The sequence below is a fragment of the Prionailurus viverrinus genome, chromosome B4, assembly GCF_022837055.1.
Source record: "Prionailurus viverrinus isolate Anna chromosome B4, UM_Priviv_1.0, whole genome shotgun sequence".
Lineage (NCBI taxonomy): Eukaryota > Metazoa > Chordata > Mammalia > Carnivora > Felidae > Prionailurus > Prionailurus viverrinus.
In genome coordinates this window covers 109,017,970-109,044,916 of record NC_062567.1, presented here as the reverse complement: position 1 = coordinate 109,044,916, position 26,947 = coordinate 109,017,970, and the positions used below count along the sequence as shown (strand labels likewise).

The following is a 26,947-nucleotide window of genomic DNA, read 5'->3' as shown; positions in this document are numbered from 1 at the left end:
CAGCCTGCACCTGAAGCACAAAAACACTAAAATTTTAGGATTTCATGATCTGGAGATTTGTCCTAAAGGGACAAAAAAGAGCACTTCTTTTTTTCAGTCTAGGCCAATTTCAGAAGTGTATGTGTAAGTGAGTGTGGGAAGAGGAATTTGAAAAGGTTGATAACGGAGCATATTTTAGGGCACCTCAAACTCTTCTGAGCTTTTTATACTGTGCTAAGGAGTTTTCATTTTCATAGACAGTAGGAAGATTTTCTAATTTTGATTATATACAGTAGCGGTTCTCAACCTTGAGTATGCATCACAGTGACCTGGAGAGTTTTTTAAAAACCTTGACTGCTAGGCCCCAACCCAGAGTTGTTATTTGATAAGATGATAGGCTTGGTGCCTTGTTCAAAAATTTGCATTTCTGACAAGTTCCCCAGAGTTGCTGATGGTTCTGGTCTGTTAACCATACTTTTGAGAACTGCTGATACATATGCCAGATTGCTAATTGGGGAATTATAAAACTAGATTTGGGTGCATTTTAACTGTCATAAACATTTATAGATTGAGCAAGAGAGGATAGACAAGATTTGGCCAAAGCTTCGAGTACTTGCAAGATCATCTCCTACTGACAAACATACACTGGTTAAAGGTGAGTAGGTTTTACAGTTATTTCACAATTTCTTAATAACAGAAATGTGTTCTCCTTCTGAAAATAGTAATAGATACTGAATAATAGATTTATTGACTCTAGGATGTTGTCTTTTCCAATAAAGTCTAAATACATTTCCTTTTTATTTTTTTATTTCTTTTAATGTTTGTTTATTTTTGAGAGAGCGAAATAGAGCATGATTGAGGGAGGAACAGAGAGAGAGGGAGACACAATCCAAAGCAGACTCCAGGCTCTGAACTGTCAGCACATAGCCTGATGTGAGGCTTGAACTCACGAACCAGGAGATCATGACCTGAGCCGAAGTTAGACACTTAACCCACTGAGCCACCAGGCACCCTATGAATCTATTTCCTATTCACACCTTTGGTTAATTGTGTTTATCTTCAGTAAAACAGGATATTGCGGGGCGCCTGGGTGGCGCAGTCGGTTAAGCGTCCGACTTCAGCCAGATCACGATCTCGCAGCCCGTGAGTTCGAGCCCCGCGTCAGGCTCTGGGCTGATGGCTCAGAACCTGGAGCCTGTTTCCGATTCTGTGTCTCCCTCTCTCTCTGCCCCTCCCCCGTTCATGCTCTGTCTCTCTCTGTCCCACAAATAAATAAATGTTGAAAAAAAAAAAAAACAAAACAAAAAAAAAAAAAAACAGGATATTGCTCCTAATGTAACCTTAGTTTCTGGACTTGGTCCTTGCCCAGCGTCTCAGCAGTTTTCATTTCTCTATGTGTGTTTGTTTCTTTTTAACTTCAGGTCTGTAAAACTGGCTGGTCAGGGTACTCTGCAGAATCATCTTATTAATTAAAGGGGATGTTTTTACAGCAAAAATATTATTTTTGTTTCAGGTATAATTGACAGCACTGTCTCAGAACAACGCCAGGTTGTAGCTGTAACTGGTGATGGTACAAATGATGGCCCAGCACTAAAGAAAGCCGATGTTGGATTTGCAATGGTAGGAACTTACCTGTTTAAGTATTCAGATATAATTTACTGGCTGAGTTGTTTGTTACTAAATTGCTATTGATACTAAACTCTGTACCTCAAGATTTGAGTCAAAGTATGTCTCTAAATTGATATATAAGTCTGAGTAGTTTGTAACTACATTTATTTGATGCAGTGAAATCTGGCTAGAAGGTGACTCTTGAACACTTATAACATCATGCATTTACCTTATACTCTGCAAAATGTATATATGTATCTGTCATCTGATCTGAACCTTTCAGCAATCCTCTTGAGAGACAGGCTTTGAACAGATGAGAGAGGGAGTGTGTGTGTGTGTGTGTGTGTGTATGTGTGTGTTTGTCTAAGTTAAAAATATGATTTGAGAATCTTCCACTCAACTGAAAATGTCTGTTAAAGAGTCACCGAATCATCATTTCATATATAATAGCTATAATCCTCTTTCAATTGGAAAAAATGTACTTCCCTCCCCCACAAGTCTTGGATTTAGATTGATTATTTAAAGTGCTAGAAAATCTCAGCATTTCATTATTATTTTCTTTTACTCTAGCCATAATACTGATAGTGTACTGATTAAGTATTTACTATAAAATTGCTATCATGAAAATATGTACTACATAAATGTTTAATGATTGATAGTAGGTTTTTCATATCTTTGGATCAATTTCTTCCTGTGAACCTTCATAGCCATTGTATAGGTATTAAAGTTTTTGGGGGGCACTTGCCCCCTCCAGGGGAATTTGTGATGGGAATTATGTGCCTCATCGTCTTTCTAAAATATGGGAGACTTGAATCGTGAAGCATAGTCTGGCCCTACACGTTTCAGATACAAGATTATATATGTGTACCAATGTTTATTTGTGTAATTCGTCCCCCTGATATTTTGCTGCTAAAATAGGGGTTTAGCAGAACCATCACCATGGTGACAGCCTTTCAACTGGCATGAGAGAGATGGAAAGAGGAAATTCTGTGGGTGAAGTGCTCTCAGCCGAAAGCTGTGAACCCCAAGAGCCCCACCCTACCCTGTTCCAAACTCAGTAGGGTTGGCAGCAAGTTTGTCTGAATTTCTGAAGACTTGTGAAAGGTAGATGAAGGGAGAAGGAATATTGAAGTGCCTTTCCTTTGGCTGTGGGCAGATAGGATCATTGTTCACTTTAGGAACACGGGATCACACTCTGCTGCTCTTGAGCATTTACCAGGACTCTGACTGTTACTTTCATCTGGACAGCCAGCCAGGAAGGCTTTTGCAGTGCATTTTAAAAACTAAAAAGCTTTCTTCCCAAAACTTCAGTGTTTAAGGCAGATGCTAAGAGGTTTCAAAACATACAGGTAAATATAGTATTACAGATAGAACAGTACAGTGGCTGCTTTGTTTAAGCCCGGAAGGTTTTAGGCCCATTGTACCACTTATTCTTTTTAAGTTAGCACATCAGACATCTAAATTTATTTTAAAAAGACAGAGGAAGAATGACTTGAACTTGAAAGCACTTTTGTTCAGTCAAGCTTACTTTGTGTATTTATTCAGTTTTTCAATCTTATATTTTAAAACTGAAAGACAAAATTATTTGGCTTGAGTTTTTAATAGATACCCGCAAGAAATGACTATTGATTAGTCCTTTTTAAATTTGTCTCTTACTTTGCAGGCAGAAATAGCCATTTTAGAAATACTATCTGTGTATTCTCTCTCTCTGTCTCTCTATATATGTACATAATATGTATGCATATCTATATACACACATATATGTATATATATCTGTATGTATGCGTATTTATATATGTATATATAATGTATATATACACACACTATACATACTGATATTTAGAAAATTCAACATTAAAAAAAATTTCAACATTAAAGTGACATTTACAAAAGGACTCTAAGTACATTATTAGCTTGCGGGGCACCTGGGTGACTCAGTCGGTTAAGCGTCCGACTTCAGCTCAGGCCATGATCTCATGGTTTGTGAGTTGGAGCCCCACGCCAGGCTCTGTGCTAACAGCTCAGAGCCTGGAGCTTGCTTTGGATTCTTTGTCTCATTCTCTCTTTGCCCCTCCCCTGTTTGTGCTCTAGTGCTCTATCTCTCTCTGTTTCTCAAAAATAAATACAATATGTACTTAAAAAAAAAAAAAGTACATTATTAGCTTGCAAAGAAGTCTGACTTTTTCCTCTATTTAGCCATGCCCCATTGATTCCTTAAGATTGCAAGCCTCCGTGGTACATTTAAAATATGATTATATTATTTTATTATATTACATTATTCTTACCAAAATTCACTTTACCATAACATACCGATATTTCTGTCCTCAGAGTCTGAGTACCATGATGTATTTCTATAACCATATACATCTTTGGCAGTAAAATCTTCCCTAAGGTAATTAAGATCCTGTCTTTTTAAAGTTTGGATTAATAAAGGATTTGTTTGTTTATTCTCCAAACATCAAGAAGCCATTTTCAGTATTCTGGTCCAGAAACATTAGAGATGAGTAGTTGCCTCCTGAAGGTTCAACAGGCAGAGAAATAAATAATCAGAGCATGGTGGCACCAAGCGAAGGCCCAGACACAACATGCGGAGTGCTCCAAGGAGGAAGACTGCCTGGAGCAACTGGGAAAGGGTTTCTGAAAGAAGCGCCAATTGGAGTTGAGGGAGAGAGAAGAGGAGGTGCGGAAGTACAGCCCAGAGACCCTCAGTGGGGCTGCAGGAAGTTTAACTTGACTAGAAGAGGGTGTGTGCTCTTGGGAGGTAATGGACTATGAGGTCAGGCTGATTGGGGACCCGAAAAGGGCCTTAAATGCTGAGAAAAGAGAGTTCGTTCTTTCATCTGGTAGACCAGCCCTTTCCCGAGCAGACTTCCAGTGGAGTAAAGGAAGCTTGGAGACTCACAACACAGGGTGGTGCACGGCTCAGAGAAGCTCACAAAAAAGCTGTTTAACTTTTTCTGATGGAAGTTTCCCAAACTTACTTGACTATGGAACTCATTTTTATTTGGACACAAATTAACATCTCAAAATTACTCTTTAAAGTTTGAAGGATTCTGAACAAGGGTATGGTGAGGTTTGCATTTGTACAAGACGGGGGTGCCGAGAAACAGGGAAACCTATAGGGCTCAGATGTTTTAGATTCGGTTCACGTTCCAAGTCAAATACTCCAATTAGAAGCTAGAGACTCAAATTTTAAATTTTTTTTTTTCAACGTTTATTTATTTTTGGGACAGAGAGAGACAGAGCATGAACGGGGGAGAGGCAGAGAGAGAGGGAGACACAGAATCGGAAACAGGCTCCAGGCTCTGAGCCATCAGCCCAGAGCCTGACGCGGGGCTCGAACTCGCAGACCGCGAGATCGTGACCTGGCTGAAGTCGGACGCTTAACCGACTGCGCCACCCAGGCGCCCCTCAAATTTTAAATTAAGATTGTTTCCCCTTGAATATTTTTGAGAAAAGCTTATTTATCAAAACAATATATGCATTTAAAAAGTCAGATCACTTCGTAAGATTTACTGCTTAGGTCCCCAGTGATAAGTATTATTCCAGCTCATTTTTTTGATGAAAGGAAACCGACTAGTTTAGCTGTTTGTTTCCCTTAGTTGTTTGCGTCCACATATCTAAATGACATGATGGTGCTTTTTTGTTTTCTTAAGCACTGGCTATTGATTTTTCGCCAAGGAAGGTGCAGATGTAGCACTTTTATGGGCTCACCAGGCACACACCACGGTCACTTCCATAACTGCATACATGCACACTACCTATCCTATCACTCTTCCCCCAGAGTTAGAGCATGATTTCAGATAGATCAACATATTGATCAGCATTGTGATTGTAAATGCTGATCCAAGCTGAGCCGTGTGGCCTACTGATAAGTCTTACTTGCTTGCACAACTTTTTGTATTCCCTATAAATTATCTTTTTCATTGACTTTTTTAAATCTTTTTTTTTTTAATTTGTTCACTCTTTTCTGTGTACTCCAACACTAATTCATCATCAAATTCTCCTTTCTTTACGTCAGAATCATCTGGCACTTTTACATTTTTACCTTCTTAGAGCCTCCTCTCCCAGACCTTCTGACATGCTTCAATGTGGACTGTTGGCTAGGCCTGCGACCCAGCTGTCTTGTTTTCTCCGTACCTGAGGATTTCCTTTTCCTCTCTCATGTCGGCTCTTGTGTTTCCTGGACTCGATGTCATCATCTGTTTTGGTGTACTCCCTCATATAGTAATGCCGTCTTCTCCAATAACTTCCTGACAAAAAAACAATTCAGGAGAGGTAAACTCTTTTATAACTTTTATGACTGAAGTCTCCACCCTTTCCTCACTCTTGATTCTTAATCTGACTTGGTATAAAGGTCTAGTTTGAAAATCATTTTTTCCACTCAGAATTTTGAATTCATTCCTCTATTGTTACGAACCATTTTGAATTTTGAACCTCTTGTGTTGTTTTCTTTTTTTGTTTTCCTTTCTGGAACTATATACATCTTAGTTTCCAGTCTCCTGAAATGTAATGATTTTTTGTCATGGAACGACTTTCTGTTATGAAATAAACTCATTTTCTTCAATTTTGGGAAATTTTTTTGTAATAGTCATTTCATCGCCACTGTTTGTTCTTTTGGAATACCCACCCTGCTTCCCACCCTGTGCCTGGTGAGCCCGTAAAAGTGCTACGTCCTTCCCAGTTCTTGAACTGCTTGGACTTACTATCAGGTCTCCTTTTTTCATATTTACCATACCTTTGTCATCTTGCTTTATTTTCAGGGATATTTCCTCGGTTTCTGTTTTGTTTTAGTTTTGGGTTTGTTTTTGTTTTTGTTTTTTTCATTTCTGTGATCATATGTTGTAATTTCCAAGAGTTGTTTTTGGATCTCTAAGTTTTTTGTTCTTGTTTTAGCATCCTATTCATGTTTCACTGATGTACCTTTCTAAGGTTTTGACTTTTTAAAATAAATTTTTGTCTCTGCAGAGTCTGTGTGTCCATTTGCCTTTTGGTTTAGTCTCTTTCAGATTAGCCTTTCCTCAGATGTCAGGTGATTCTCGGTTGTCTCTGAGTGTCTACCAGTGGAAAGCTGGAAAGCCTTGGACCTGTAGGCGGAATTTGTCAAACAGAAGCCTCTCAGTAAAGTGTTCTGGCTTGGCCATTTCACTTCCTTAGGGTACAGTGAATTGTATTTTTAGGTCTTTTAATATTTCTCAGAAAATAATTGTCAAATCTGTACCTTAATACTGGTACAGTACTGGACAAGAAGTAGAGAAAAAAGGGTCGTGGTCTCAGCACTCAATAAACAGAGTTACTCTTAGCCTCTTTTTTTTTTTCAGGGTAGCACCCCTATATTCAGCAGTGCTTGTTACCCTTCAGTCTGGACCTTCGACCTTCTTTGTCATACCCTCTCTGATAAATTAGCAGGCAGTCTTCGTCCAGGTCATAGGGCTCACCAAATTGTCACTTGGTTGCATGGACTTGGGAAGAGGCCTTGAGGATCTAGGTGCCTTTTCTTTTAATTTTATTATTAACGTGTAACACACATACGGAAAAGTGCCTAAGTCATAAATGCACACCTGAGGGGCGCCTGGGTGGTTCAGTTGGTTAAGTGTCCAATTTCAGCTCAGGTCATGGTCTCACAGTTCATGAGTTCGAGCCCCACATCCGGCTCTGCTGTCAGCACAGAACTGGCTTTGGATCCTCTGTCCCCCTCTGTCTCTGCCCACCCCCCACTCATTCTCTCTCTCGAAATAAATAAACTTTAAAAATTAAAAAAAATACATAAATAAATGTACAACTGAATGGATTATCACAAATGAACAGACCTGTTCTACTATGCAAGGCGAGAAATAGATTATTACCTATTCCCATAGGTGTGTCAGTCACACCGTCTTCTAATCGTTGCCCTGTTTCTCTGCAAAGATAACTAGTAGTCTGAAGATTACTTTAGCCTGTTACCAAACTTTGAACATAAGAAAATTGTGTTACGTGTTATTTTGAGTCCATCTTGAACCTGTGAACCGCGAGATCATGATCTGAGCCAAAGTCAGACATTTAAACAACCGGCTGATCTACCCGGGTGCCCCGTGAGTCCAGTATTCTTGATCCATCATTATGCTTATGAGATTCACCTGTGTTGTTTTGATTAATCCACAGTTTATTAATGCATCCCATTCTACTCTTGACGGACGTGGTTCTTAGTTTGGACCTTCTTGGTACTTCTTCAGTGTCTTTGATCGACTTACAAGAAATCCTTCTCTTTTCATTCGTACCTTCACCCCTCCTTCCAGTGCTACCTGGTGCTGCCAAGTACTGGGCCTTGTATAGGAGCGTTCTGTAGTGCAAAGAAAGTTAATTTTCTGCTTTCCCTACTCTTGGCTTAGGATTCCGTTCTCTAGGGTCTGCCAGCTTACAGTTTGGTTATCTCCTTTCTAGCCTTTTAGGATTTCTTTGCACTGTCTCCTTTCTCACTAATGTTGTTGTGAGTTGTTATTGTTGAATGTATCTTTTTGTGTGACTGTTGGGAGGAACTTGGGTGATGCCTGTGTTCATTTCTCATTGTTTTCAAGCCAAGTTTGAACTTTCTTTTCTCCTTTTTAACTTTTAATAATTATTTTATTTAAACCAGTGAATCCAAAATATCCCTTAAAAGTGTAACCAATGAAAAAATAATTAGTGAGCTGTTGAGCTTTCTTTTTTCTTTTTTGTATTAAGTCTTCAGAACCAGTGCATATTTTATACTTACAGCATATCTCAATTACAACACTAGGTTTTCATTGGAAATATTTGGTTTGTACTTATATTTCATGCAATATCTTATTCTTTGATTTTTGCTTTAGATGGAATATCTTCCTGACAGGTATCTCAGAATAAGTATATTACCTTCTTTTACAGTAAATTTAAGTCCTTAGTTACTAAGTATGGAGGTAACAATTTTTGTTATTTACTACCCTTTCGGGTATTTAAAGGTTATACTTTAAACATTGAGTCTAATTCACAGAATTTTTTTTAATAGGGTATCGCTGGAACTGACGTAGCTAAAGAAGCATCTGATATTATTCTCACAGATGACAACTTTACGAGCATTGTTAAGGCAGTTATGTGGGGACGAAATGTCTATGACAGCATCTCCAAATTCCTTCAGTTCCAGCTCACAGTTAATGTAGTAGCAGTGATTGTTGCTTTCACGGGCGCCTGTATTACTCAAGTAGGTTCACAGTTTTTTTTATTAAAACATGGTTGTTTTAAAGCAAAACTGTGTGTATAATCTGCTGCGTTAAAGTACTTAAATAGTTGAATAAACTGAACCTTAATATTATAGGTTAATTAATATAAAAATGTAATCCTGTTCTGTTCTGTAAGTTCTTAAATACAAAAGGCTTCCTGAGAATTTCTGAGTCCCTGAATAGTTATGAATGTCTATTAGGAAACCTGTCTTTTCTAGGATTCACCACTTAAGGCTGTACAGATGCTGTGGGTGAACCTCATAATGGATACGCTCGCTTCCCTGGCTCTGGCGACTGAACCCCCCACTGAGTCTCTCTTGCTCCGGAAGCCTTATGGTAGAAATAAGCCTCTCATCTCACGCACGATGATGAAGAATATTTTGGGTCATGCATTCTATCAACTTGTAGTAGTCTTTACACTCTTATTTGCTGGTAAGAATTCAATGCCTGATAAAGCTTTGGTTGTTTTTATTCCAAGCTAATGTAATCCCAGATGTTTTAATGTTACAACTTCTTCAAGAACAGAAGTTGTTCTGTTTCTGACCCCCATTTATCTTTACTTTCTCCTCTTTGTCAGTGGATGATGCTTATTAGGAAGGCACTACAATAGATAGTGGGAGGAAGTAAAAAGAATCCTCGTTTCTTGTCCTGGTTCTGCCACTAACTTCGATATCATAATTTGGGGGGTTCCATGTCCTCGTCTATAAAACAAGAGAGTTGTATTAGATAACCCCAGGTTCCTTCCAACTTTTCCTGTGCTGTCATTGGAGATCAAATAAAGGTCTGGCTAGGTTTTATTACTGCATACTTTTCTTGAAATGTTAAATTATTTTGTATGGTTAATTACAAAATCGTAATTTTTCATTCTTTCAGGAGAAAAGTTTTTTGATATTGATAGTGGAAGAAATGCTCCTTTGCATGCTCCTCCTTCCGAACATTATACTATTGTTTTTAATACCTTTGTGCTGATGCAACTTTTCAACGAAATAAATGCCCGGAAAATTCATGGTGAAAGAAATGTATTCGAAGGAATCTTTAATAATGCCATCTTCTGCACAATTGTTTTAGGCACTTTTGTGGTACAGGTGGGTAATTGGAAAAGATAGTTTCACATTTGATTATTATGTAGGAGATACTAGATAAACAGGTAGCTTGTTCCAGAAATTACTTGACTGCTACATGTGTGGGGCTTCTATGTATTGCCTTAATGACACCTAAAAAAAGTTTTAAATATCATACTTCCAGTGAAAGTATGATCATTTCTATCCTGAAATCCTGAAGATCATATTAAGCTAATACTATTTTAATTGCACTACCAATTCTGTGGTTGTGATACTTTTTACTTAATCTGATACTGATTCTTCATTCTATATCATGATCAAACTATTATAATTTTAATGTTACTTAAGATAAATCTTAGTTAACCAGTTTCTAGTCTAGCTACAGGGATCGCTTAATTGCGTCCCACAGTTGATAGTAATCCTTTGTCTACAGTCGAGTCTGTTACTAAATAATAATATCTGAAATGAATATTCTAAAATTCATGTGATTCTGAATGCTGCTCTCTGAGTTGGTACATGCCAGTTTTTCATTTGGCCCTTGAACAACACGGGATAGGGGCACCAGCCCACACCCTTTCCTCACCCCAGCTCACCCCTGCACAGTTGAAAATCTGAATATAACTTTGGAACTCTCCCAGAAATCAACTACTAATAGCTTACTATTGACCAGAAGCCTTACCAATAACTTAGTCAATTAACACATAGTTTTGGATGTTATACAAATACTAAATATTGTGTTCTTACAATAATGTAAGGTAGAGAAAAAATGTTGAAAAAATGTTACTAAGAAATCATAAGGAGAAAATACGTTTACAGTACTGTACTGTGTTTACTGAAAAAGATCCATGTATAAGTGGACCCACAGAGTTTAAACCCGTGTTGTTCATGGGTTACCTGTACTGTCAAACAAGATTGAAAATTAAATAGTGAGCTTTTTCAACAAAGGAACCAGGCAGTGATAGTGCTTGTTTTGAAATGAAGATTGAAGAATTTTAAACAGTTTATTCAGCCATAGCTTGTGTACTCTAGGTACCAAAACCCCAGACTTAATTGTTTCTGTTTTAGCTTTCAATTTCCATAAACTTTAGGAGAAACGTTGCTTACTTTATCAAGTATTTTCTGGAAGTATTTTGTTTATGTTTGTTAAAAAATCATTGTTCATGACATGGTAAAGTTTTACTTGCTATAAAATTGAAGTTATCTTTGTAATATGTGGGAGTTGCAAAAAATTTAACTGTCTATCAGGCAAATCTGGTAATTTGGTTCCCAGCAAAGATTGATCTACCCAAAACAGTTAATGTGAGATATCATTCTTCAATACCTTATAAATAAGCCAGTACTGTTCAAAGTGTGGTCCGTGGACCAGCTACTGGTCCATTTATTACAGGTCCACAGCGAGATAAGGACCATGTGTCAGAATGTAAATTAACAAGTTTCATTAATCACACTGTATTTCAACTGAGAGTTTTTTATATGTTGCTGGAGGTTTCTGTGTTTTTTTTTCTTTTTGCATGTAGTAGCAGCCGCAGTGGTAACGCTGTGCAAACAGTGCATTGATTTGTACTTTGGTGCCTGTTCCTTATCTTCTTATCATGGATCAGCACTTTGATTAGCATTTTTGTGGACAGTTTCAGCTGGGTAGGAAAACATGGCCGTTGATTTACACAGATAGTCTAGCCAAAATCTTGATTGTAGAGCTGAGGTACTTGAAGAGTTCACCTTATAAATTGTATTAAATTTAATTTCTGTCTCTTTTTATTTACTAGCTGATTTTTCTTCTCTTTTTTTTTTTTTTTTTTTTTTTTTTTTGGACAGGTCATGAAGTATAGCATAATCCTTAGTTCTTTGTAAATATTTTGTCTCTCTTCTACTTTGTAGCAATTAAAACAATCAGTGTTTTCAAAATATGTCTCATGAAACATTGGTTCCTTTAGTTCCTCTTACACCCTTAGAGAAGTTAAGGAAATATTGCCTATTTACCTCTTGGAGTTTCTTTCTTTTTTTTTTTTTTTTTTTTTTTTAAAGGTTATTTATTTATTTATTTATTTATTTATTTATTTATTTTGAGAGGCCGCACACACAAGCTGCGGAAGGGCAGAGAGGGAGGGAGAGAAAGAAACCCAAGTAGGTGTCACACTGTCAGCGCAGAGCCCAACACAGGGCCCAAACTCAGGAATCGTGAGATCGTGACCTGAGCTGAAGTCAAGAATAGGATGCTCAGCCAACTGAGCCACCCAGGCACCCCCTTGGAGTTTCTTCAAACAATAGAACACAGTAGTTACAAGTACAAACTTGGGAGTCACTTAGTCGTGGAGTCAGGTCATTGCCTCTTAGTAATTGTGTGACCTTGACAAGCTGCAGTTGCTTCATCTCTGAAATGGGGAGGATAATAATTGGGTCACATCACAGAATTACTGAATCATTAAGAGAGACCATGCATGTGAAGAAGCTCTGAGTTTAGTGCTTGGAAGGGAAAATTACCCAAATGTCCGCAGCATTTTTTTTTCCTTTTTTTTTTTTTTTTTTTTTTAATTAACAGTTCAAAGTCTTTGGGAAATCCTACAGTTAAGGAACTTGTTGAACTCTGTTTAATCCAGCTACTTCTAGTGTTGCCTGGGTGGGTCAGTCGGTTGAGCATCCAACTTCAGCTCAGGTCATGATCTCACGGTTCCTGGTTTGAGCCCCGAGTCAGGCTCTGTGCTGACAACTCAGAGCCTGGCACCTGCTTCAGATTCTGTGTCTCCCTCTCTCTTTCTCTGCCCCTCTCTCTCTCAAATATAGATAAAAAAAGTTAAAAAATAATCCAGGGGCCCCTGGATGGCTCAGTCACTTAAGTGTCCGACTTAATCACGTCGTGATTCACACGTCATGATCTCACAGTTTGTGGGTTCCAGCCCCATGTCAGGCAATGTGCTGACAGCTCAGAGCCTGGAGCCTGCTTTGGATTTTGTGTCTCCCTTTTTTCCTGCCCCTCCCCCACTCAGGTTTTGTCTCTGTCTCTCTCTCTCTCAAAAATAAACATTAAAAAAAAATATTTTTAAACCAGCTACTTCTAAATTTAGATAACACCTAATTCAAGGCTCCCTCAGCACACATTTAGAAAATGCTTCAGCGCACAATTACACAGTTCTGTAGTATTTTGTTGATCTAAGTAAGGCATATATTGAGGAATATGTGGAAACTTAGTCTCTTGCTCTTAGAAGTAAATGCTACAACTATTCAGTTTTATTCCTTACAACTCTAAAATGAAAGATTATTTCTCACAAAATGAAATCAGTCCAGGGCACCTGGGTGGCTCAGTCAGTTAAGCATCCAACTTAGCTCAGGTCATGATCTCACAGTCTGTGAGTTCGAGCCCTGCATCGGGCTCTGTGCTGACAGCTCAGAGCCTGGAGCTTGCTTTGGATTCTTTGTCTCCCTCTCTCCCTGCCCCTCCCCTGTTTACGCTCTGTCTCTCTTTCTTTCTCAAAAAATAAATAAAAATTTAAAAAATCTGAAACTACAAAATTAAATCAGTCCAATCATATTAATTGTTGATTGTTTGCCCAACATCTTAATATGTTTTTCACATCCTTATTATACCAAAAGATAAAGTTCAAATTTTTAAAAAAATAGAAAACCCACAAATAAATATTGAGCATTCAGTTTATGAAAGAAAATTATTTTAGTTAGATATCTCTATTAAAATCCAAGCAAGATTGCCAGGTCAGTTATAATTGACTGGTTGGGCTGCTGGAAAAAAAAAAAAAAAGAAATCTATTTTTAAAGTATACAAATAGTCTTGATTTTGAAGAACAGTGGAATTGACAAACACATATCACTTGAATTTGGGATCAAGTACAGCTATAAAGAATGGAATGCATAACTTGAAACATTTAAAAATGTTAATACCAAATTGATTCCTTTTAATTTCAATATTTGGTAGCTACTAACTGCCATATGAAAGAGAAGCCTGTCAGACTCACGAGAAGGTGAATATTGATATTTAATTCTTAATATTCCTTTAAAATAAGAGCAGCATAAGCACCGGATTAAGGATTTTATTCATGCAGATCATTAGACTTCTCTCCCTTTATAAGGGAGACCAAATTTCTGAGGATTCACCACCTAAATAAGCATGTATTTCATGGAACTTTGCAAGTTGCTTGTCCTCTGTTACTTTTCATGTTTGTCCTGACATCTAAATGTGAACAAAGAATGAACAGCTGTGGAGGAGGAAAACAAGATTGGATATTATGTTCGCTTTTCATAGTTTGTGGTCTTTTCCACAAAAATACACTAAAATTACGCAAAGAATTATACTAAATACAAGGGCACATAGTTACTTCGATCATACCAGAAATAGCGTAAAGTTATCTTTCCTGGTTAGGAGTTTTTTGGGTTTTTTTTAGTTTTTAGTGAACATAATTTAAACATGAAATATACATGCATTTAAAATTTTCAGCAGAGAGATTTTAATTTATTTTCATTTGTCTTATTTTCAGCTGTGAATATGATAATGCCTGTCACCATCAGAATAATCGTTACTCAGCTTGAGTTTTAAAGGATACAAATTTGGGTAATTTTTGAAGTATATGAAATGTAAAGTTTAAAAGATTTAAATAAATTTACTCTTGATTATTCCTCCAGATAATAATTGTGCAGTTTGGTGGAAAACCTTTCAGTTGTTCAGAACTTTCAATAGAACAGTGGCTATGGTCAATATTCCTAGGAATGGGAACGTTACTCTGGGGCCAGGTAAAAAGCTCATCATTTTATGTTGAAACCTGAAGTGATTTTTTTTTTTTTTTTAATTTCCAGTATGTATTTTCTTTAATCAGTTCTGTTACTTAATTCTAAGTAGTTGCCATTCTAGATCATGAAAGGGTATTCGGGGGCATGAGGGTTTTTTAAATGTAATATTTGTTCTCATATGTTATTATTGTTTGTGATGGTTATGCCAATATAATAAAACTTTAAATTTCTTACCTATTTTTTTTTAATTTGTTCGTTAGAGCAAGGTTTATAACCATTATTAAGATGATGTATTTATAACTGGTTTAGATGCTAATATCTCGGGGCGCCTGGGTGGCGCAGTCGGTTAAGCGTCCGACTTCAGCCAGGTCACGATCTCGCGGTCCGGGAGTTCGAGCCCCGCGTCGGGCTCTGGGCTGATGGCTCAGAGCCTGGAGCCTGTTTCCGATTCTGTGTCTCCCTCTCTCTCTGCCCCTCCCCTGTTCATGCTCTGTCTCTCTCTGTCCCAAAAATAAATAAAAAAACATTGAAAAAAAAAAAAAATTTAGATGCTAATATCTCTATCTTTTGCTCTATGACCTATTTTTGCATTGTCAGAGTAAATATTTTTACTGGACTTTTCATCATTTTGTTATGTAATTTAATCCAAAATACAGTTAAGGAAAAAGCTTGAATTTCAGTTCATTTAGAGGATACTTCTGTAAAAATAATGGTACCTGGATAAATGGGCCACAAAATGACATTTTCAGTTATTTGGATTGATTGGCTTTGACAATATACATATAAAATACAATACCTGAAAAATGAGATCTATTTCATCCTTGGTATAAGCAGCTTACAAATGCCTGTCATTTTTTTAAAAACGATAAATGGCAGTGGTGTGTGTTCCCTGTTCATTTTAAGTCCGTTACCATTACTGTAAAAGTAACTGATAGTCTGTACTAACATTTCCATAAACGATTAGGCTGTGGTGTGTAACTTGTGTGACCTAATTTATTGTTCTGCAAGTCAGTCTAAGTAAATATCCAGGTTTTACTGAAACTTAACTCAATCTTCATGTGCCTTTATCTCACCTTTTTCTTAATTATGTTTCTAGGTTCTGGGGTTTCTCTTCTTACTCCTGTTGCATTACTCATTAATAGAGATCTTCTTATAAGTAGGATCCATACCTGGGCCTCCTTTCTTTTTTGATTACCTTTTCAGTTATTTCATAATGTTCCTCATAGGCAAAACAGAACCCCACAACCTCCCAAAACATCTGGCTCATTTCAGGAAGAGGAAGTTCAGTACAGCCGACATACCCAACAGGGACCGGTTGCTGGCTTTGGTTGATGTCGTCTATTGATTTTACATGTGCTGCCGTAGAAAGAGCACTGCTTTTGGTTGTCAGGAGACCTTAGGTCTTATGTGCCTGAGTCTGTTCCAGCACCTCTGTGAAATGAGGTGGTTGGACTAGAAGCTCTTCAAGCAGCTCTGATTTTGGCCGCATGCTTGTTTCCCCCCGATAATCCAGACTTCCTTAAGCACTTAGTGGCTATTAATACTTACAAGTTAATACATCCTTATTACTGTTTTTTATGCTCTTTGTGTTTCCTGGGGCATCTGTTCCTGTTGGTGTCATGATAAATCAGTATTAATCCAATCTTAAAGAGCTTCATTTTGTAAAAATAGATGCATTTAATAAACAGAAAAACTATTTTCAGTTTAACCTTGAAGATTTTTTGATTTGGGTATGTTTCTTTTCATTGAACTCTTCCCTGCACTAATGAAACATGAACTTGTTTTGCATCCAGTAAGACTACTTGCCATTTTTCTTTTATTTGAAATCAATATAATTAATATGAACTTAATATATATAGGTCAGGGCGTGTCTGTGTATTTTACTGTCTTGAATGTCTTTCTTAAAATAAGAAAGCTATAATCAGGTTATTTCCACTCAGGAAAACTTTTTAGTTTTCAAACTTAAATCTTCTGTGGAGCTAAGGAAAGAGCATTTTATTGTGGTTCTGAGAAACAAAGCCTGATGGACAGGATCTCATTGCTCTGTCGGTGACGATAGTTGGCCACACTCGCAACTTTTCGTGCCTTTTGTATTACAGTTGATTGGTTTAATTTTACTCGGTTTTGATTTATTTCTAAGTTCTTTCCCCTGTGTTGTAGCTTATTTCAACAATTCCAACTAGCCGCTTAAAATTCCTAAAAGAAGCTGGTCATGGAACACAAAAGGAAGAAATACCTGAGGAGGAGCTAGCAGAGGACGTGGAAGAGATTGACCATGCTGAAAGGGAGTTGCGGCGCGGCCAGATCTTGTGGTTTAGAGGTCTGAACAGAATCCAGACGCAGGTATGGGCCTGGTAGAGAGGTAGGAGCAGTGATGGGAGTGGGGGCCAAGGGCTTTTAGACCTGGGGAGGAGGTTTGAATGCCCTCCTTAACTTCCTTTCTAGCCTTCCCAACCCACAAAACTTATTCTTTTGAAAAATAATACTGGTGCCTGGAATGAGTGAAAGTTTTAACTCATCGTGAAGGAATGTGTCTATATGCCCCTCAGCTCCTTTTTTCCTAGCTTTTTTCCCCCCTTCATCTCAAAATGCTACTCTTGCCTATTTATCTGCTCTGTAAAAAGTGCCTTTTTCTTTACTTTTTATATGTTGATAGATGGAATGGTCCTTTCTCTTGTTCTCTCTCTCTCTTGCTGAGCAAGCTGTCACAATCTCTGATTCCTTGCAGATGGATGTAGTGAATGCTTTCCAGAGTGGAAGTTCCATTCAGGGGGCTCTAAGGCGGCAACCCTCCATCGCCAGCCAGCATCATGATGTAACAAATATTTCTACCCCTACACATGTAGTGTTTTCCTCTTCTACTGCTTCTACTACTGTGGGGTGTGAGTGTGTGTTCCTAAGTGCATGAAATTAACATTTCCTACTTCACACACCTAACGTTTCTCATTTTCTCCTTAATGTTTAAATTCATTGTTCAGGCTTTTCATAAAGCTTTCTTTTCGTAAAGTGGATTGAGACCTCAAAGTGTTGTCGTTGTTGTTGTTTTATTTCTTAGAGGGCTAGCTAACAGGTGGAACAGTTGCAACCAAAGATTAGATATGAAATCTGTGAGCTTGTCTCTGTGCTAACTCTGATAGTTAATATGGGGAATAAAATTGTAGCTTAGAATTTGTGAAACTACTATAAATTTTTGAGTATATGCCTTTAAACATGTTCATACTGCATGGTTCCCAAAAGCATGTGATTTGAAACTGCTCTAACAGAACCAAGAATTTACATTTTTAAAGCTAAATATTAATCTAACATTTTGACTTTTATCTTGTTCGGTTTGCAAAGTTAAGTTAGTACCCTGAAGAAAAGATCTCAGTATACAGCCAGTTGTTTACCTTCTTAGTCCTGACTTTGTGGCATTGCTTTGAATTTATTTATTTACTTGTTTGTTTAGTTTTGAGAAGGGGTCCCTGTATAAGCTTCAAAGTTTTGTGGCATTTATGGGTATTTTTTTTTCATTTATATAATCAGTTTAATGAAAATTTTATCCTGGGTAAGAAATGTTCCATTAAGTTTTCCAAGGAAGTAGGAAGGTGTACCATTGATCAATTCTTAAACCATTACATGTCATGATTTCCATTAATTGACTAGAATAATGCATTTTCTTTCAGGTTTTTAATAAATGGCAAATTCCCCAAAAGCCTTTTAACCTCTATCATCTTTACTATGCATTAGAGTCTTGATTTCATGGTGAATTCTAAGAATATTGGAGGCACTAAAGATATAAAGCTCACCCCACCATTCAACCCATCCCCAAAATCAGCTGAAAATACTTATGCTTAATCTCGTATTTGGGCAGAGACCTATCTTTTCCATTTGGTCCTCCACCAGTTAAAGACTAGGAAGAACGAGAAAGCTAGACAGGCGATGAGCTGAAGAAGAAAAGAGCGCTATCTTAAGGAGGACGGTTTACACAGTGCCTATGTGTTCAGTTTGCTTAAGTAATTTTCATTTGTCACTTTCGGCAGTGTTGGAAAACAGGAAGAACAGGAACTATCCCCATTTTGCAGATGTGAAAACTGACTTGAGGTTTAAGTGGCTTGTCCAAGTACTCCAAGGACAGACCACCCTGTAAAGTTAGACAGGATGTTAAATTTACATACATCCACAGATAGGACTCGCTTTTAAAAATTACCCCAGGTCTGCACCTACCTAAATGAAATGGTGTACGTAAATTGCCTGGCGTTATGCCTAGGACAGCTAGTGTTGGTTGCATCCCTCCTTCCCTGTATTTATGGATTTCACATCATCCTGGCTTTTGAGGGCTTATTACCACTCGCCCTTTCATCCCCTACTGTTAATTCATGTTTCTTTAGTTGTGATCTGTAAACACTTGTGGAAGGCCTACCATATGCCAGGGCTGTGTGCTAGAACCACCAGACTTTGCAATCTAGTACAGGAAACAAATGTGTTTCTACATGGCAACGAAACATGGACTATTACAACCGGGTCCTTAACCCACCCTGGGAAGTCAGGAAAAATTACCTGAAAGAAATTCCCCCAAGCTGACCCTTAATAGAAATTTGCCAGTTGAGGAAAGTGGGCTTCAGGGACAGGTGCTAAGATGACACTGGAATGGAAGGTAGGGGTTAGGGTCTGTGTATATCTTGTAAGAAGGATGCAAAATGAGACTTTATCCTGAAGGACCTCCACCCCTCAAAATTTTATATTTGAAAACCTTCAAACTGACAGATAATTGGAAAGATTAATACATGAATACCCGTCACCTGAATTTACTACTCTTAATACTTTATAATGTCTGCTTTATCTGTCTATACATTAGTAGTATATATCTGTCTACATATTGGTATATACATTTTTTGTGAACCATTTGAAAGTAAGTGGCAGATATCCTGACATTTCATCTTGTAATACTTTAGCATATACCTCCTAAAAATAAGTGTGCTATGTAATCATACTGTATTATCACATCCAGGAACTTTAACATTGATGGCCATTGTGTCATGTACAGTCCTATTCGGATTTCTCCAGTTGTCCCTGCAATGTCCTATAGTATATAGCATTTTTGATCCATTTTGTCTCTCCTTTTTTTTTCTTTTTTTTTTTTTTTTATGACCTTGACCTTTTGGAAGAAACAAGGCCAATTGCCTTATCCTACATTCTGGATTTGTCTAATTGTTTCTGCATGATTAACTTCATGTTAAACTTCCTAGACAAGTTCATCTTCCGGGTGGTATATACTCATTTTTATTCAGCAAAATTTTGAATAACTGGCTCTTCATTTGGAGGGTGTCATATGACCTTAGATGTGCTATCTTTACCATATTTCTGTAGAGTTGTGTTGCAGACTTTACATTAAATATCAGATCCACTGAGAGCCCCTCCTGAATCAGAATCTGCATTTTAACAAGACCCGCAGATGCTTTGCATGCACATTAAAGTTTGAAAAGCCCTGACATGACATTGCTACTTGTGAGCTAACACTGTTCTGAATTTGTTCATGTATTAACTAACTAATCTCCCGTAACAACTCTGTAAGGTAGGTGCCATTATTATTTCCCATTTTATAGTTGAGGAAATAGGTTTGTCCAGCATCCCTCAGCTAGGAGGTGGCCCAGCTGGAATTCACACCCAGACCTTTCACCTCTGTATTCTTCACTTTACCATGCTATCTTCTTTCTGTGTATAAGAGCTAAATGAACAAGAGGTAAAGCAGCCTCCAGCAGACAGGGCTTGGTAAATGAGAGAAGACAACTGGGAGGAGAGATGATGTTTTACTCAGAACTTAGCATATGTAGTTACAAATGACAGAATTCCCTTTTCAAGGCTGAATAATATTTCCTTATATGTATATGCCACATTCTCTTTATCTGTTCAACTGTCAGTGGACATTTAGGCTGCTTCCGTATCTTGCCTATTGTAAATAATGCTGCAATATAGGAATGCAGGTATCTCTTCAAGATCCTGATTTTAATCCTCTGGATAAATTCCTGGAAATGGGAGTCTAAAATAGTCAAACGCATAGAAATGGAGAGTAGAATGGCAGTTAGGGGTCGGGAGAGATACAGAACTGTTTATCAAGGGGTACAAAGTTTCAGTTATGTAAGACCAGTAAGTTTTGGAGATGTAATGTGTAGCATGGTGACCGTAGGTAACAATACTTCTATACCTGAAATGTGCTAAGAAGATAGACTCTTACACACACACACACACACACACACACATGATAAGAGTGTGTAGGGATGTATTATGTCAATTAGCTTGACTGTCCATCATGATTATTTCACAGTGTATATATGTATATCAAATCATCAATTTGTACATCTTAGCTATATACAATTAAAAGAAGTGGACATAAATCTGTTACTTTTTTTTTTAATGGTTATTTATATTTGAGAGAGAGAGAGAGAGACAGAGCATGAGTGGGAGAGGGACAGAGAGAGAGAGAGACACAGAATCTGAAGCAGGCTTCAGTCTCTGAGGTGTCAGCACAGAGCCTGACGCAGGGATCGAATTCACAAGCTGTGAGATCATGACCTGAACTGAAGTCGGGCACTTAACCAACTGAGCCACCCAGGCACCCCTGTTCCCTGTTCTAAAAATACATTCAAATGTTCATTTGAAGAAATTCATTAATTTTTTTCATTATCATTGTCATATGAGATGATTCTGATGAAGGTTGATGTTAGTGATTTCTCTTAACATTTGAGTAAATGATGTCTTCATTACTAAACAGGATTCATTAGAATCAATGCAAAAGTAAACACTGTATTTGGATTGATGTTTAGTAGATGCTCAACTGTTTGGATTTTGTCCCTTTTTTTGTTTTGAAAATCTGTATGACGTGGGTTAATGAGACCTAATGTCAGTGTGTGCAACAGTGTTTTTAAGTTAATTACCCATTAACCTCTTTTCACGTATACAGCAGACTTCTAAGAAGGAGGGTGAATTGTTGGGCTGTTTGTTTAGGGGCAAAAATACCAAAAAGTTTTGTGTCTTACTGCGGAGTTGTTTATAGAAGAATGCCAGAGGGTTTTGGTTTTGTTTTAAATCTATTTCCAGTGAACTGTAGTATATAAAGTGATTTATGTTTTAATCTATTATAGAGAAAAATACTAATGCTTTATAGACAAATGGCATATACTCAAATATTTATAGCTGTTTAATGGCATTTTATAGATATTTATTTGGGTTTTGTCTTTACTTTTATTTTTTAATTAATGGACTAGTGGGGTAGATGTGAGTTCATTGTGGCATTCAGCTTATATTTGCTTGGCTTTTTCATAGTCGGTGACCCCCTAATTCCTAGCATGATAAATAGTAACCCTCTGTGCTTGACTTTGTTTAACTTACTTGAATTGTTTTCAAAAATTACATTTTTTTTTTAATTTTAAAACTCAGCTAAAGCTTGTGTATGATTAAGTTTTTGTTTTGTTTGTTTGTTTGTGTTTGTTTTCTTAGGGAAAAAAAGTCCTATAAAATGGCTATTAAATTTTTAGCCAGTGACCATGAGATTTTCTCAGTCAGTATTACTTTGAATTCTATAACTCTTAATTCTTAGCGTATGTGGTTTTGTTGTTCTGTAGTGTCCTACTAAAATATTCATTTTTTTTACAGTGTATTGCAAGTCCCACTGCATTACATGCAAATATGATTCACTCATACCTAGCTGTTTGTGGATTCAAACTCATAAATGAACCATTTTTAAATTAAGCAAATAGCATACTGACATCTTTCTATGTTTTCTGATATTTACAGATTCGAGTGGTGAATGCATTTCGTAGTTCTTTATACGAAGGGTTAGAAAAACCGGAATCAAGAAGTTCGATTCACAACTTTATGACACATCCTGAGTTTAGGATAGAAGATTCAGAGCCTCATATCCCCCTTATTGATGACACTGATGCTGAAGATGATGCTCCTACAAAACGTAACTCCAGTCCTCCACCCTCTCCCAACAAAAATAACAATGCTGTTGACAGCGGGATTCACCTTACAATAGAAATGAACAAGTCTGCTACCTCTTCATCCCCAGGAAGCCCACTACATAGTTTGGAAACATCACTCTGATTGTAAGCTGAATGTTAACACACTAGCTGCATTGTAAAGAAACAAATTGAAACTGGGTCTTTTCACATATTGTGATGGACAAGATCGTATTCTTGTCTTTGGACTTCAACAGAAGACACACTTGTACGAATGTAGATTTATTTTTTTAAAAAAAAAAAAAGCAAAGCTTTCTGCCAGACTGAGGGTGCTTTTTGGGGGGTGGGAGAAACGAACTGACAGATAAACAGTAAACTCAGCATATGCTGACCTGTGGATCATCAGTAGTACCTAAGAATGGTCCTGAACAGTGTATTAGCAGAGCGTTAGTTTATCTCAGTCCTTGATGGGAGAGGGGGAGGGTACAGCGAGCAAAACCCTGGATCATTGAATTGATACTTTAATTTCTGCTGTTGGCTGTTAATAATTTGGATTATTTATGTTTATAAATGATACAGATCTGTTTACAAGGTTTGTAGATACTTTTTTTGTTCCTGTTCATAGATGGGAAGCTTCCTTATAACTGATGCAGAGAAAAATTAGTCCTTCAAATACTGCTGTATTTTCAGGAAAACAAAAAGGGGTGTTTCTATTGAAACTGTACTAAATTTTTGCCTACAATTTACCTTGTTAAATATTGTAGATAAATTGCTAATACTAATAGCCAAATAGATAACACTAATGCTTTGTTTAAAAAAAAAACAAAAAAACAAAACAAAACAAAACAAAAAAACATGAGCAGTGGTGTTTAATGAAGTTATGGCATCTGTCCTAATTAGTTTCTTAAATACATTTACTACTTAATGGTTTTGAAACAACTGTTTAATTTTTAAAATTTTTGAAAACTTGCTAATAACCTTTGTTCAGAATTTAGTAGATTGTTTAATGTGGGACATCAACTACATAATGAAAGATGCTTGAAATGCTTTTGTTATTTCAGGCAAATCAAATTAAATCAAACTATCAAACTACAAGAGAACCTTAGTCCTTTTTGTTTTTGTCTAAACATGTTAGTTCAGTGATGTCTTGGTGAACTGTGAGTGAACTGTATTGATTTTTCTAATAAATCCTTAGAAACCTTCATACAGCATGAGGGCTGTTGGCATTTTGAAAAAGGTTAACAGGTGGAAGCATACATGTTTTTCCTTTTGTTTTTGAAACTTGTTTGTAAACATAAATATGCCCTTTTATTAAATAAATACACGGCAATGTTTTTTTAAAAAGAAATTGCAGCTTCTTTACTTAATTCTGCATATATGGTGCATCAGTCTGTTCTCTTTAACCACAATTGGAATGAATTTCAAGATGGTAACAGCCCCATGAAATACCGCTTGTGGTATAGATCCCCAGTGGTAATCTAATAGAATCACCATTTGACATATTCTTCATAGAATTTAGTTTGTCTAAAATAGTCTCACAGTCTAAGAAAATAATAATTATCACCATTATCTTTGATACATTTATTTTAATTTGTAAGTGGCCAAATAACAAATTAGGTAAAATGAGATTTATATGAAAAGGTGGAAAAAGGTCCTAAAACATACATACTTAGATATAACAGTAAACCATATACTGGAATGAATGCCTATCTCTAAGCCAATTGGGTTCTTTCAGTCTTTGTTTCTTTTGTCTACCTTCTCCCCTTTTTTGCCTCTGTCTTTACCTTTTAGGAACTGGCGTTGTGTTAGGGCCCAGATTTCACCAGGTATACAATCCTCAGGCTGACATAAAGTTTACGAGGACTATGACATCTGAGCATGCTGACCTAGCAAAGAAACGTTTAGTTTGATGGTGCTTGATATTTTTGGTGGGTGGAGGAAAATCTTTTTCTCTCCATCAGTCCTTTGCAGTAATCCTCTGCAAGTCTTAGAAACACATTGGCTCTGTCAGCATTTGTAACTGTACATTTATTCATCAGGTATTTATAGTGAATCATACTGTAAAAAGAGGTAGCATGATATGCTGGAAAGCATACGAGGCTAGGAGTCACAGCCTGGTTTCTAGTCTTGGTTTTGCCATTAACGTGCTGCATGACCTTGGGAAAATCATTTACCCTAAATGAGGGTGGTGGACTAGACTCTCTCGAAGAACCCTTTCAACTCTAAAAATTGACCCTAGCAACTGGAGAGCCTACAAGGCATAGGGAATAGAGAAAAGGGAAATGTTTTTAGTTTTCTTTTTTATTTTGGTTATGCTTAAATATGAATGTAATTACCAAAAGATTTAGACGTGCATGTGCTTTGGAGGATTTGTATTGAGCTCTTACAGTATTCATTTTTCAACTCAAGGCAATGGCTTTTTACACCAACTCTAATCCATAAACGGGTCTTATGACATCCATGAATTAGTAGCAAGACATGCTTAGTGTGTATTTCTCTCTTTGAGACACTGTAATTTCTACCAGAAATTTCCAGAGCATTATGTAAGTAGAAAAAAATGCAAGCAAGCTGTTCAAGATCTTGGATCCCATTATATAGTATGTATAGCTGAAATCAGCATCTGTAATTCAATCACTTTTTCTCTTTTATCCTCTAACCAAAAAATTGTTTAATTTTGCATCCCAAATGTTTTTAATCTTTGTATATTTTTTAAAACTCCTTTTCTCCTCATCATTGCCTTTTTTGTGGTTGTAAATAGACTTACTTGCACTTTGAAGATGAGTTACTCCTTGTCATCTTACAAATATGTGATATGGTAATTTTCATAACAGATGTCAGTTTTGAACCAAGAAATGATGATTTGTTTATAAGAAAAAAAAAACTGGCTTCATTTCTGTGAAATTGCTCTTTGAAAATTTCTTTTTACACGTGTAAGCCAACTGAGATACCGTGATGGTGTTGATTTCTTTCAATGATGCTTACCATCTATTTTAGCCACTGAGCCTTTTATTATTTGTCTATTTGTAAAGTTTATTTGTCTTAACTCATTTAATAAATATACTGTTTATCTGTTTCTGAATGGGGACTGAACTTTTTGAATATTGGAACTGATCAGAACATCATATTTTGGAATTACTTTTTTCTACTTGAAATTTTGAAAATCTGGTTAATGAAAATGCTGTAATGTACTTGAAATGTTGTGGTTGTGTTACAACGGAATCGATATTCTAATACACATGACCTTGCCCCTAGACCGAAAGTGGGTATCTTGTCCTTAACTCTTCTACCCATGGTCTTCAATCCTTGCAGCAACATTAGATCATTTCTATAGTCTATGAGCGTGTAATGTTTTGGTTTTAGAAAAGATTAGTTTTTCACAATAACTGTTAGAGCTCCTTTTTTTCATTAAATGATCCAAATTGTCAATAGCAATTATCTGAACTCTGTGGTAACAAAATTAATCAAATTGCCCTTAGTTGATTTTTATAATAAATTATTCACATAAATCGGCAACTTTGTTGAAATACTGAAATTTAAGTGATTATTTTTCCATTAGTAAAAATTATCAGTAAATTATTGAGTATTTGTAAGTACCACATTTATGACATGATCTGAGATGTTTTCCATTTTGTCAAGTTAGATTTTATATATGTGTCATGTATTAGGATTAAGTTCCCTTTGTAAAATTAAGTAAGAAAGGGGAGTTTCTGTAAGTCTTTGTTGATATTTTTGCTTCCCTGTGTCTTTAGATAACTGTCCTATTGCAGCTGCGATGTTCTTCTAACCTCTGCTACCCTTCAGATTCTGTGTCCAAATGCCATCCCAACCTTTGTTTTTAAATTACGATGTTGCACTCATTTGTAGACCAAAAATATATATGTGTGTGTGTGTGTGTGTGTGTGTGTGTGTATACACATATGTATATATACATGTATGTGTATATACATATGTGTGTGTATATATACTTTTATTAGCATAATTAGTACCATCTAACTAAAAACTAATCTTTGTAAGATTCTTGAAAAATAATCTTTCTTTTAGAATAAGCACTATAATAATACCGTAAAGAGCATTTCATGCAGGCAGAAGTTGTGGCTGTATTCCTGTACTTCTCTCATGACTAGATTTCAAAAAAGGAATTGTCTTTATCCTTATAATGTAGTTTCCTTTTCAACAGACCAATAATTTCGTCCCTGAAACTCTCAATTGGGAGTTTACTTTTATGCTTTTCAGCTTAACTACTTCTTTAACATTTTCCCTCTTTTAGAAAAACGCTTCAGCCTCCAGATATTCTGCTAAACGTAGACACGTCTAATCTGGGTTCTCTGAATCCAAAGTATCACTGTTGAACTATGTAATATTAATTGTTCCGAAGTAGGCAATTAAAATAAGAAATGTGCCTATGTGCTTATACAGC

The 26,947-nt window shown here is 36.7% G+C and overlaps 1 protein-coding gene across 4 annotated transcripts in view; it reads left to right on the top strand.

Annotated features, from left to right (window-relative positions):
- ATP2B1 (ATPase plasma membrane Ca2+ transporting 1) overlaps positions 1-25,609 on the top strand; it is a 133,736-nt gene extending 108,127 nt beyond the window's left edge. For 2 of the 4 annotated variants that reach the window (XM_047865816.1, XM_047865817.1), the window contains exons 14-21: positions 547-634; positions 1,493-1,599; positions 8,588-8,779; positions 9,017-9,230; positions 9,672-9,883; positions 14,489-14,596; positions 16,754-16,936; positions 22,364-25,609. In XM_047865816.1, the coding sequence (XP_047721772.1) occupies positions 547-634; positions 1,493-1,599; positions 8,588-8,779; positions 9,017-9,230; positions 9,672-9,883; positions 14,489-14,596; positions 16,754-16,936; positions 22,364-22,675 (1,416 nt within the window). In that variant the 3' untranslated portion in view covers positions 22,676-25,609. Of the gene's footprint in view, positions 1-546; positions 635-1,492; positions 1,600-8,587; positions 8,780-9,016; positions 9,231-9,671; positions 9,884-14,343; positions 14,597-16,753; positions 16,937-17,321; positions 17,436-22,363 lie in introns of those variants that run through there. The other 2 variants (XM_047865819.1, XM_047865818.1) reach the window with 2 other exon arrangements.
- The last annotated feature ends 1,338 nt before the right edge of the window (positions 25,610-26,947 follow it).